At 36.5% G+C, this 13,788-nt stretch overlaps 1 protein-coding gene across 3 annotated transcripts in view; it reads left to right on the top strand.

The window, feature by feature from the left end:
* RAB3GAP2 (RAB3 GTPase activating non-catalytic protein subunit 2) overlaps positions 1-13,788 on the top strand; it is a 55,470-nt gene that overhangs the window by 14,809 nt on the left and 26,873 nt on the right. For all 3 annotated transcript variants that reach the window (XM_026682559.2, XM_026682569.2, XM_087964071.1), the window contains exon 10: positions 11,217-11,365. In XM_026682559.2, the coding sequence (XP_026538344.2) occupies positions 11,217-11,365 (149 nt within the window). The remainder of the gene's footprint in view (positions 1-11,216; positions 11,366-13,788) is intronic.

Here is a 13,788-nt window from a genome sequence, read left to right as displayed (position 1 = left end):
CCATGAATTACTTTAAAAAAAATCATGTGTATTGTACTAGAGAGAGTTTAAAGCAACAATTGAATAATCTTCAGATAGACTTCTCTCAGACAGCATTAAGATCTACAAATGCCACCAAATAATTCTATTTTACCAAAGGAGGTGAATAAATACTGACTGCTTTGAAACTGTTTTAAGCTAAAACCTTAGCCCAGGTACTGTATGAAGCCAGGTAAAAATACTGAAGGCCCCAGACTGCATTTCTAAGATCTATATCAGCAGCTCCCAAAAGGTAGCCAGTGCACTTCTCAGACTAGAAACAGCCATGCCTAAAATTGAAGTCAGCACATGGAGGTTGATACTGGTTGAAGGTCCATTTCTTCCCATTGGGACTTCTCCCATTAATAATGATCGATAGGAGTATGGTTAGGAGGCAGGGCTGACTATTGGCAGGCTCATGTTTGAAACCCTGTGGCTATGTGATGGGGTGAGCTCCCGTCACCTGCTCCAACTCCTGTCAACCCAGCTATTAGAAAGTGGTCTACTGTGAGTAGATAGCGGAATGGGATAACTCACCATAGCCAACTCACCATAGCCAACTCACCACAACCAACTCACTATGGAAAACTCACATGGACAACTTGCCACAGGACAACATACCACGAACAACTTGCAGTGGGACAACTCGCCGCAGGACAATTCAATTATTTAAAATACATAAAAAATATTTTAATTTTTGCCATTCACATTTCATTCTATCCCTCCTTTTGTATCCTTTCCTTAATGATTCTATTCTACCATTTCTTTGATGTTAGTATAACTTGTCCTATAGCGAATTGTCCCATGGTGAGATGGCCATGGCAAGACCATTTGGTAGGCCATTTAATGGGGACATGAAAGGATCCCTCATAGTTGTCCCATGATGTCACCAGCTAATCCTCTCAACCTGGAAGTGCTTCAGTGTTCCCAACATCAATGTAGTAGTATTGCCCCTTAAGTTTGAACAATGTCATGAAAAAAATCCCTAATGATTTGTGGGTTATCATCAGAGTTACTACAAGCCTTGGGCCATGATTGTATTAAACAGGTATCAAAAGATGTAATGACATTACATTTCAGGCAGAAGTAAATACTGTAACTTGTCACAAAGAAATAGAACTTGGGTGACAAAATGGGTTTGGGGAATAGCCAATCACCTTACTTCATTGACATTCCCCAAACTAAGAAAAGCTTTCTTTTGTGCAAGGCATAATATTTTGAGTTTGGTATTACTACAAGGAACATATTATAAAATCCCAGCTGAGAAAAATGTTTGTGTGGAATTGGGATGTTGAAATGGACCAACACATGCTAATTTGTTGTAGTTGTGTTTATAATGCCTATATCTTACTTCTTTTACATTGGTAGACTGGGCAATCTGGCAGCATATTTTCATCCTTTTTTCAGATCATTTATAACCTCAAAATATTATGCACAAGCCCTGACAAATTGGCATCTATTAGCATATTTTTGTTATCAACTATTACAATGACCTGTATTAGAGCTGTGGTGGTGTAGTGGTTAGAACGCAATACTGTACTGCAAGCTACTTCTGCTGACTGCCGGCTGCCAGAAGTTCGGCAGTTTAATTCTCATCGGCTCAAGGTTGACTCAGCCTTCCATCCTTCCAAGGTTGGTAAAATGAGGACCCAGATTGTTGGGGGCAATATGTTGACGCTGTAAACCGCTTAGAGAGGTCTGTGAAGTGGTATATATGTTTTAAGTGCTATTGCTGTTACTCTACTTTTTTATTTGTTTGTTTGTTTGTTATTCTATCTCTGATCTTTGGCTGGAATAAAGATTCAGTAGACTGCATGCAGCCTTCCAGCTGATTTGTTTATAACTCAGGAACCTCCAACCCCCTTTTCAAATAATGAGGGCTGAAAGATGATCAGGTATAAAGGGTTAAGCCATGAAATGGGTGTCTCAAGCCTTGACCTTAGGGAAATCATCAATTTCATCCACTATAAATCTAAATGTTTCCTTAGAAATTAAATGGTTGTGTGTGTGTGTTTGGGTCTTAAGGGGAACAAACTAATTTGTTAAACTTTCAAAAATGGCCCTTCTCTCCCACCCACCCCAAATAAATCTCATGTTATGATATCACTCTTGGAGTGTTCTGACCCAGCTCCCCAAACATGACAATCCCTCTGTATTTAAATCAACGATTCCTTTATTAGGAGTGCTAGCAGCCCTGGCAAAAAGTTTCTTTCTCAACGCAGGCAAACAAATCTGTCCAGCAGGGAGATGAATAGTTGTCTGCCACATCTATTCATCTCTGCCCCCTGCGTTTTATGCCCAGAGCTAGTGTGGGGCTTTGCTATCAGCGGTGACTCTTCCATCCCAAGTATTGGCCCACAGATTTCCACTGCTCTCCTCTCCTCTGCCTTCTGCGCATCGGTTGTGTCAGGCACTGGACCCAGCTGTTCCTCCTCTTCCTCATCAACCACCTCCAGATCTGGGGGCTCTTCATCTGAGGGCTGACAGACAGCCCAGGCTCTGCCTCTGTGTCTCTGCCAACTCCATTCCCTCTTCCCCCTCGGAGCTCTCAGATTGCCTTGATGCTGACCCTGACTCCCATGCCTCCTCCTCATCTGATTCGGTTGTTGGAGGAGCCAGCAACCGATAGGCCACAACATTGAGGGAGAATATGAGGTCAAGATGTGGCCTACTGGTTGAAAAGTGACACCTTTCTCTAGTTTAAATCATTTCATTATGCTATCATTACAATATTTATAACAGGTCAGTAACACATTGCTGATAGGATGGAGTTGTCATTGATCTTGCTCTGGACTTCAGAATGTATAAATCATTGTTCTGGGGAGGTACATTTTCTTAAGCCAATTAATCAACACATCACAGGCTATGTCTCTGGGGACACAGCCAGGTCTTAAAGGCTTTCTGAATGGCTAGCAGGGTCAAGACCAACTTAACATTACATGATAAGGCCTTTTAATTTTTTTTAAGTGTTTGATCATTTTAACTGTGTAAAAATGTAATGTTTTAATAATGTTTTAAAGTTTTGTTTTCATTTTTGTTTTTTTAATAATATATTTGTAAGTTGTGCCTACAGCTACAGGTAGTCCTTGACTTACAATAGTGCATTTAGTGACCGTTCCAAGTTACAGCACAACTGAAAAAAGTGATTTTTGACCATTTTTCACACAACCAGTGCAGCCTCCCTCATTGTCATTTGATCAAAGTCCAGGCACTTGGCAATTGACTCATAGTTATGACGGTTGCAGTGTTCCAGGGTCTGTCATGCCCCTGGTAGAGACTGACTCTGAGGGAGAGGAGGAACAGCTGACAGGGAGTGGAAGTGTGGTTCTGGAGGTTGTGGAGGAGGCTGGGGAAGGGCAGAGACCAGCTGAGAAGTCAGAGGAGGATCCACGCCCATCCCCTATCCATCCTAGGGCACGCAGGGAGGAGAGGATAAGGGAGAGATGTCTACTCAGGAAAAGGGCCTTGATCCTCTTCATGGGCTGCAGCTGTGACAACTGAATAAGAGTATGGACTTGTGTACGGGCGAACGCTGGAGACAAAGCGTGGAAATATCTCTAGTTGATGGTTCCTCTCTGAGTTTGGCATCCTTCCCAGTGTGTGTTATCTTGGACTCTTCCAGCCCTTATCTTGCCTGATTTGTGTTGCTTTTTCCCTTCTTCTTGTAACTGTGTGGGAGTTTTTTGGCTTCCGTCAAGAATATTTGGAGCTTGAGATTTGGGATTCTATAGCATTTATAGATATGCAGGTTAATATTATTTAAATTTAAATAGAGGAATTTGATATATTATTAAGAATTACAAATCCAGATATTTGATTTAGAAATTAGCTGTAAAAGTGCTCTGGAAAATATATATATATTGATAAGAGAGGTTAATCCTGTAATATATCATATTATTTAGCGTAGTGGCCATTTATAGTTGATATTTCTTAATAGTGAATGTTAATTTGGGACAACATATTTAATATAATACAAAAACAAAAACAAAATTTACAAGAAATGACCTACGTCACTAATACAACGCTTAAAACTGGAAAGAAGACTTCTTCAATACAAACAACTTCAATGCCATCAACCTCAGTGATGGCACAAAAGACAATTAAAGAAACTTTATCTGGAGAAAAACAACCTATCATCACGAATGCCAATATTCAATCGACCCTTCTTACTTTACAAGAGTCCATGCTGAAGCTTCGGGAAATAGTGGTAAAAAATCATATCGAATCAAGAGCTGACACAAATGAACTAAAAGAAGAGATGGGAAACTTAAAGGCAGAAATGAAACTAGACATCCTAAAGCTGGATCAAAAAATTGAAACAATACAGCAAGCACTAGAAAGGAATGAATCAACAATAAAGGAGGTTGAGAAAAGAACGGAAAAAACGGAAAAGAAGCTGGAAATGGTTGGTCAGCAATTAGAAATGTGAGTAAAGAAATGGACGACTCCTTGGTATATTTGGAAAAGGATAAGGCCACAGCATATCTAAGATTCCAAAATATAATGGAATCTAAAGAAGAGGACGTAGAACAAGTGATGGCAGGAATATTAGCAGACCTATTGGAAAAACATAAGGACGATATTCTGAAAGAGTTAGACGAAGTATACAGAGTGAGCACAAATTATGCAAGACGACATAAACATCCAAAAGAGGTCCATGTGAGATTTACCAGAAGGAAAGTTCGAGATATATACAAAATTTTTGGAGAAGAAACAATTACATACAAAGGGAAAGAAATCTTGGTGCTTAAACAAATCCCAAGAAGAGTGAGAGAGCAGAGGCGAGATTATAAATTCTTGGCGAACCAATTAAACCAAAAACGTATCATATTTAGATGGCTAATCCCAGAGGGAATGCTAATCACTTGGGAAGAAAGAAAAATTAAAGTAGACTCCGTGAAAAAAGCCCAAGAATTCTACGAACGATTGATAGGCCATGAAGAATCGAGTAGTAGACACGAGTTAGAAATGAATTCGCAAGATGACCAAGACTACCAAAAAAATAGAGATGGGAATTGTAGGAATTCAAAAAATAAACAACATCAAGAGAGAGAAGAACCGAAGACGCACAATCAGCCACAAAGAGAGACAGGAGTAACTACAAGACAAAGAGCAAGAGTCAATTAGGTGATGGATGAAGAAAAAAAAAATACTATCAATTAACATAAATGGCCTAAACGCTAGGATAAAAAGGAAAAGAATATTAACCAAATTAATTAAACAAAATGCAGATATAATATGTTTACAGGAAACTCATATAAGGAAGGAAGAAGAAAAAATATTTAGAATGCCCCAAGCTAGGGAATTTGTATACGTCGCCAGCAGATTTTAGGAAAAAGAAAGGGATAGCAGTATATTTATTTTATTTTATTTTATTTATTTATTTATTTGATTTGCCAATTGTTTACAAGACAATAAGTATAAGTGTATACATAGTTGTGAATACATGAAATGGGTACATATAAGAAGAATAAAAGAAGAATAAGAGAAACAATAGGACAGGGACGGTAGGCACGTTGGTGCGCTTTATGCACGCCCCCTACAGACCTCTTAGGAAAGGGGTGAGGTCAATAGTAGACAGTCTAAGGTTAAAGTTTTTGGGGTTTGGGGAAGAAACTACAGAGTCGGGTAGAGTATTCCAGACATTGACCACTCTATTGCTGAAGTCGTATTTCCTGCAATCAAGTTTGGTGCGGTTAACTTTGAGTTTGTATCTATTGTGTGCTCTTGTGTTGTTATGGTTGAAGCTGAAGTATTCATTGACAGGTAGGACATTGCAATGTATGATTTTATATACCATGCTTAAATCAGACCGAAGACGGCGTAATTCAAGGTTTTCTAGTTCTAGAATTTCAAGTCTGGTGGCATAAGGTATTCTACAACGAGTAGAGGAGTGGAGAACTCTTCTTGTGAAATATTTCTGGACTTTCTCAACTGTGCTAATATCAGATACGTAATGTGGGTTCCAGACTGATGAGCTGTATTCGAGTATTGGTCTAGCAAATGTTTTGTATGCTCTAGTTAGTAGTGTGATATTACCAGAGAAAAAGCTACGTAGGATTAGGTTAACAACTCTTAATGCCTTTTTGGCTATGTAGTTGCAGTGGGCTCTGGCACTTAGATCATTAGAGGTGAGTATTCCAAGGTCCTTTACAGAGCTTGGGTCATCAACAAGATCTTGACTATTCAGCTTGTATTTTATTTTCTGATTTTTTTTGCCAATTATTTGTTGAGATTTGAAGTTGCCATTTGTTTGACCATTCTGATACATAGTCAAGATCTTTTTGTAGGGTAGCAGTATTGTCTGTGGTATTGAACAGCTTTACATCATCAGCAAAAAGAACGCAGTTGCTCTTAATATGATCACAGAGGTCATTTATGTAGAGTATGAAGAGCGTTGGTCCTAGAACATTGCCTTGGGGGACACCACTATTGACAGGTACAGAATTTGATAGGACGCTCCCAATTTTGACCATTTGTTGTCTGTTTGCCAGGAATGCTTCTATCCAGTCATGCAGTTGTCCAGAGATACCATAGGATTTTATTTTTAGGAGTAGTTTGTCGTGTACCACTGAATCAAAGGCTTTATTTTACAGAAGTCTATGTAGATTGCGTCTATTGCTTTGCCCTGATCGAGTTGTGTCGTCCATATGTTTTTGCAGTGTAAGAGTTGCAGATTACAGGATAGTTTTTTTCTGAAACCAAATTGTTTATTGGAGAGTAGGTTGTTTGTCTCTAAGTGGAGGATGATGGATTGGTTAATAATTGATTCCATGACTTTACAGGTGAAAGACGATATGAAAGCAGAGCCAATTTGGATAGACCGCAATGGAAGAATTCTGATGTTACAAATTTGGATTAAATCAATTCTAATTCTACTTGTGGTAATCTATGCCCCTAACGATAACCAAAAGGAATTTTTTAAACAATTACATGAGAAATTAGTGGAATTAGATAAAAGGAATATTTGTATCTTGGGAGATTTCAATGCTATTGTGGACCACCAGAAAGATCATAGTAATGGGGGGGAAAAGAAGAAAAAAGAGTACTACCAAAAACATGTGAAGAAATGATGATTGAACTAAATTTGATAGACATGTGGAGGAAATTAAACCCTGAGAAAAAGCAATTTACATTCTACTCCAACCCTCACCAATCATGGACACGAATTGATATGGTGTGGATGAATGGTGAATTAGTAAATGAATTAAAAGAGATTGAAATCTTACTAAATGAATGGGCAGATCACAACCCAATTCAGATAGTGTGGAAAGGCAGGAAGAAACCAAGGAAAAGGTGGACCTTAAATACACAGTTAATTAAAGAGAAAGAATTTATGAATAAACTTGATGAGGAATTAGACTATTTTTTAAAAGAAAATAATAATGAGGCAACTACGAAACAGAATATTTGGGATACAATGAAGGCAATAATAAGAGGCATAACAATATCATACACTGCTAAAAGAAATAAAGAAAAATATGCCCAACAAAATAAATTACAACAAAGAATCAAAGAATTAGAAATTCAGCTGCAAAACATCCCAAAAGATTGCAAATTGAAAAAACAGATGATAATAACTAAACATAAATTAAATTTAATTGAACAAGAAGGAATGGTCTCAAAGTTAAATACAGCCAGACAGATATTTTTTGAACAGGCCAATAAACCAGGAAGGTGGTTGGCCTATAAACTTAAAAAAGAAAAACAAAAAAGATTGATCTACCAATTAATAGATGAGAACGGGGATGCCCAACAAGGGATAGAACAGAAGAAAGAATGTAAATTTTTTGAAGATCTTTATAAAAAGGAGGTAAATGAGGATATGATAAGAAACTATTTGGGTATTACTAAAGATAAAATAATTAAGGAGGAGATGAAGGAAATGTTAATTAGAGATATTACGTGGCCCGAGTTAAAAGCAGCAATAGAAAACCAAAAGAACAATAAAACCCCAGGACCCGATGGGATACCAGGGGAATTTTATAAAAAAATAGGAGAACAAATAAGACCTCTTATGGTGGAAGTATATAATGAGGTCCTACTAGCAGCAAGAATGCCGGATTCATGGAAGGAGACATTGATATTGTTGATTCTGAAAGAAGATTCAGATTCACGACATATACAAAACTATAGACCAATTTCCCTGTTAAATACTGATTATAAAATATTTACTACAATTATAGCAAATAGATTGAAAAAAATATTGAATGAATATATACATAAAGATCAAAACGGATTTCTTCCTAATAGACAAATCAGGAATAATTTAAGGATAGTATTAAATGTTTTGGAATACTACGAAGCCCACCTGGAAAAACAAATAGCCCTTGTATTCTTGGATGCACAGAAGGCCTTTGACAATTTAAATTGGCAATTCCTAATTCAACAAATTTACAATATGAATCTAGGCACTAAGTTTGAAAACATCGTGACTACAATTTATATTCACAAAAGGCAAATATTATAATTAATGGAGAGTACACGCGCTCAATAAAAATAGAGAAAGGAGTCAGGCAGGGATGTCCATTATCCCCCCTGCTCTTCATATTACCTTTGGAAACATTGTTTACACGAATTAGACAGAACCCAGGAATAAAAGGACTAAAAATTAAAAAAGAATATAAACTCCAGTCATTTGCGGGATGATATGGTATTTTTCATAGAGGAACCAATTGAAACAGGTCAAGAATTACTGAAAGAGTTAGATCAATTTGGGGAAGTTGCAGGACTTAAAATTAGGAAAAAAAACAAAATTAATAACTAAAAATTTAACAGAAAAACAAAAACTAAAATTGGAAAGGATAATGGGATTACAAATAGTAAAAAAAGTTAAATACCTAGGAATTTGGTTGATGGCTCAATGCAAAACTCTAATGGAAAATAATTATAATAAATTATTACAGCAAGTTAAAAAAGATTTAGAGATATGGGTTAAATTGCAAATCTCCTTATTAGGGAGGATTGCCACTATAAAAATGAATATTCTGCCCAAATTTATTTACTTATTCCAAACAATACCAATAAAAATACATAAAAATTACTTTGTGGAACTTAACAAGATAATCACCAAATTTATCTGGCAAGGGAAAAAAACGAGGATAAACCTAAAGGCAATGCAAGATATGAAGAGCAGGGGATGTATGGCACTCCCAAATGGGGAATTATACTATAGTGCAGCCTCCTTCCTCTTGTTGAAAGAGTGGGTAAATCTGTCGAATAAAAGAATCTTATTTTTAGAAGGCCATGATTTACAGAGGGGATGGCATGCATTTTTATGGGACATTGGGAAAATTAAGCAGAAGTATTTCCACAGACATATAATTAGAGATTCCTTATTGGCTAATTGGAACAAAAAAAAATTATTTAAAAATCCCAATTTGGATCTCAACGATGGAGGCGATGATACATCCAAATAATCTAGATCTTAATAAAATGATAAAATACAAAGACCTTCTTGATGCGCAAGTAACTTTAAAATCATGGCAAGATCTCCAAGAACAGGGGCTACAAGCAGACCGGGTGGGCTTACTTGCAAATTCAAAATAGATATAGCCAGGACAAGAAAATTTTTGGAATTTATACTAAGGCACAACAAATAGATAAAATTTTATTAGGTCCAGATAAAAAAAATATAACTAAATTTTATAATTATTTACTAGAGACGGAATTAGAAGAGGAAGTAGTCAAAGGCAACATGATAGCTTGGAGCAGAAACATAGGACGTAGCATTACATTATTAGAATGGGAAAAAGTTTGGACAAGGAATAATAAAATTACAAGATCAGCAGCATATAAAGAAAATGCCTATAAAATGTTTTATAGATGGCATCTCTCACCCTTGAGAATAGCGAAAATGTCTCCTAGCATGAATCCGAATTGCTGGAAATGTAAAAAGAAACAGGGAACATTTTTTCATATGTGGTGGTCCTGCACTGAAGCCCAAAGATACTGGCATAGAATAAAAAAGTGGTTAGAGGAAATAATGGCGGAGCAAATTGAATTAAAACCAGAATTCTTCCTATTGGGGATATTTAATAGACAAATTCCTAAAAATGTCGAATATAGAATACTGCATATTCTTACTTCAGCCAGAATAACCTTTGCACAGTGTTGGAAACAAGCAGATATTCCAACAGAGGAGATGGTTATACAGAAGATAACAGCCTATGCAGAGATGGACAAGTTAACCTTAGCACTTAAAGGAAAAAGAAACATCAGAATATTATAGAAGCTGGGAATGCTGGTATGACTGGATAGAACAAAAATAGAAAATATATTAGTAAATAACGTAAAATGTAAATCATAATTATATATTCGCAATAAGATGTATTTGTAAATGTATCACCAATATTGATAACAAACAAGGAACCATAGACTGTCAATAGTAGAATTGTTAGTTTTTTAATCATTTTCTTTTTTTCTATTTCTTTTCTTTCTTCTTCTCTGTGTTGTGTTTGTTTGATATTTTGGTTTTGTAATCAATAAAGTTTGTTTGTTTTTTTAAAAAACCACTGTTAAAAAAAAGAATATTTGGGGCTTGGAAGCAAAGTGAAGGAATAAAAGGGGTTTCACCTGTTTTCTGTGACTGTGTTTGTTTTGTATCCCATCCTGGGTCATCACAAGGTCATTGATCTCCTTTTGCAACTTGCTTACAAGCAAAGTCAACGGGGAAGCCATATTCATTTAACAACCATGACACTAACGTAACAACTGCAATGATTCACTTAATAGCTGTGGCAAGAAAGGTCGACAAATTCACTTTACAGATGATTCATGTAGCAACAGAAATGTTGGGATCAATTGTGATCGTAAGTTGAGGACTACCTGTATTCTAAATAAAATTTGGTGACGTCATTCTGTATTAGTCCTGATACTATTTTTTTTTAAGCTAGTATATGAATAATTTGGAATTCAGAATCTCTTGCTAGGGGCAGTGGGAAAGTTAGAATATAGTTTTTAACTTCGAAAACCTTCAAAAAATTATGGAGAATGTGTCTTACTTTTGCTATATTAATGAAAGCGTCTGGCTCGACACAACACACTTTTAATTGTATAGTAACTATATAAATAAAATCATTCAATAAATAAAAGTTAGGAATCCTTAAAAGTTTGAACATATTTGGATCAATTCGAGAACAGATATTAGGATCTTAGAAACTTCTTTTTCAGAGCTTTATTTTCATTATGTCATATAGGTATCATGACTTTATCACCTTTTGATCAGATGAAGACTGCTTCCACTATTGGCGGATTTAATGCAGCTATAAAGAACAATCCTCCTGCTATGTCTCAGTATATTACTGTGGGGTCTAATCCTTTCACTGGATTCTTCTATGCTCTTGAGGTAAAGAACTTGCTCAGCCAATTAGGTATAAAATGCAATGGGCTGGATAAAGACATACTTCTTTTCCTGTTGATTCTGTTTTATTTTGATGTTCGCTAATAATGGAAAATGAAACTAAGAACAGCTTGCTTTTTAATTAAAAAACTTTCACCTGCATAATGATATTATTGTAAATCAGGATCTACTGGTTTGGTGACCTAGTTCACAATACAATCTTTCACATAGTTAACAATTGCAGAAACCAAACCCTCTTGTGCCTTCCCCCTCTGCAAAGGTAACTGAACATGAATTTTTGGAGGAAAAACCCCCAAAGAATTTCTGTAGGGTAGAATTTAGTGCTCTAGTGCTGAACACACATTTCTCAGGTAAAAAATTTGCCCAGAGGGCCACAGCAGAGGGCAGTATCTACTCAATCTTGGTTAATGTCAGATTTGGGCTTGGATAACACTCAGAGACATGCCTGGAAATTCATATCTGTAGGGTAGATTGAAAAATAGTTCCTAGTAGGCAATAGCAAATAACTTTTGTATAGCTTTCGAGAAAAATATATGGATGCAGTCATCAGGTGTCAGCTATGCAGCTTTTAAAAACCTTTTTAACCTTCTTTCATGCTTAGCGTATGTTTTCCTGCCTAAACAACCTTTGCAAGATTCTTATGTAGAATTTATATTGTACTCATAATATATGGTCATGCTTCATTAGCTACAGTTTGGAAATTCACATTCTTGTTGTTTTAAAGGAAAAAGGGAAACCAGAGTAATGTCTTTTTAAAAACTCTGCTAAAGTTGTATATAAAGCCTCCTGGATATGTCTTTGATAAATTAATAAAAATTCTTTCCAGTGGATGGAATTGATTACATTTGAAATATTATGCTAAATCTGAAGCATAAAGTTTGGGAACCTACCCTCTGTCCTTTCCAACAGAACTGCAAGGAAAAAGTTGCTGTTAAGGTTTCAAGGCTGAATTTAGTTTAGTCTTAGTTTCAATGAAGTTTTTGAATGGGAAAGGCAGAAATTATGTTGAGATTTGATGAGTCCTCTCTAGATCATTTATCGTCTAATTAGCTTTCAGGTAGACCTTGAATTATGACCATTTATTTAGTGATTGTTCAAAGTTATGATGGCACTGAATGGAGGGATTTATTGTTCTTGAAATTTAGGCTGTTGTAGTGAACTAAGTTAGGATTCTTGGCAACCAGCTTACACTTACCACGGGTTGCAGCATCTGCAGCAGAGGTGGTATTCAGCAGGTTCTGGACCAGTTCTGGAAAACTGGTAGCGGAAATTTTGAGTAGTTCAGAGAATCGGTAAATACCACCTCTGACTGGAGATTTTATAGTATCCTTCTCCTGCTACGCCCACCAAGCCACCCCCACAGAACCAGTAGTAAAAAAAATTGAATCCCACCACTGATCTGCGGTTATGTGATTGCTATTGCTGACCTTCTATGTTGGCTTCCCACAATTGAGAAGCCAGCAGGGAAGGTCACAAGTCATTCCAGTAAGTCGCCCCCCTCAGTTTTCTTTAGTCACATTCACTGTGCCTTCCTTGGGCTTCTCAGCCGTTACATACAGGAACAACATCCATCAGTGCCTGCCTTCCCTAGGCCTCCCTGTGTTTACACAAACGCATGCATCTTATTTCTTCCTGTGTTCATATACATGTTCCCTGCTCCCTCTTCTTTCTCTACCCCACACTATGCTGGATCTCCTCCAGTCCCCTGAAGCATCCCCACCCCGGTGCTTCTTACTTGGGACTCCATCTGCTTTGTGTTTAGCAACCTGCATCTCAAGGTTCACTTAATGATGGCAATCCCAATTGCTGTTGTCACTCACGAACTACCTGTAGTTTATCCCCACCTCTAGAACTGAACTTTTTGTAGATTTGTGTAAAAGTCCTTACTAATCCCTAATAAAATAAATTATGGGGCTTGTGTATATTCTGCCAATTAATATCTGACTTTCTGAAACATTGTTTTATATATGGTTGATGGGCCTCAAAGCGAACGCTACTATGGCACACCATAATGCTGTGGCCTTCTCTTACCTTCTGCAGAAATGTATACTTCTACCCCTATTATGTCTTCTGCCTCTGGTCAAATATGTTAGCACTTAGATTTTTATGCTTATTAGGAAATTTTGAAAGAGTTGAGCATATTATTCAATAATCCTATTTTTATGTGGGGCTTCTTTTTTTCTTAATCTGTGTAATTCTCTTACACAGTATGGTTATTATATATAGGGAATTGTTAATAGTTGATAATATGAGTTCATATTCTGTAACAATGACTAGAAGTTACTCGGTACAATTCTTTCCTGCTAAATGAATAATAATAATTTGTAAAGAAAATAAAATAACGTTGACACCATCTACTTTTGTCAAAAATGATAAATTTTTAAACCTGCAAAATTGGAAGCTCCCAA

The sequence above is a fragment of the Notechis scutatus genome, chromosome 1, assembly GCF_049901735.1.
Source record: "Notechis scutatus isolate UNSWTSFEM ecotype Mainland chromosome 1, rNotScu1.2, whole genome shotgun sequence".
NCBI classification, from domain to species: domain Eukaryota; kingdom Metazoa; phylum Chordata; class Lepidosauria; order Squamata; family Elapidae; genus Notechis; species Notechis scutatus.
Note: the sequence above shows the minus strand (reverse complement) of the source record. Positions and strands in the feature narration are given on the sequence as shown.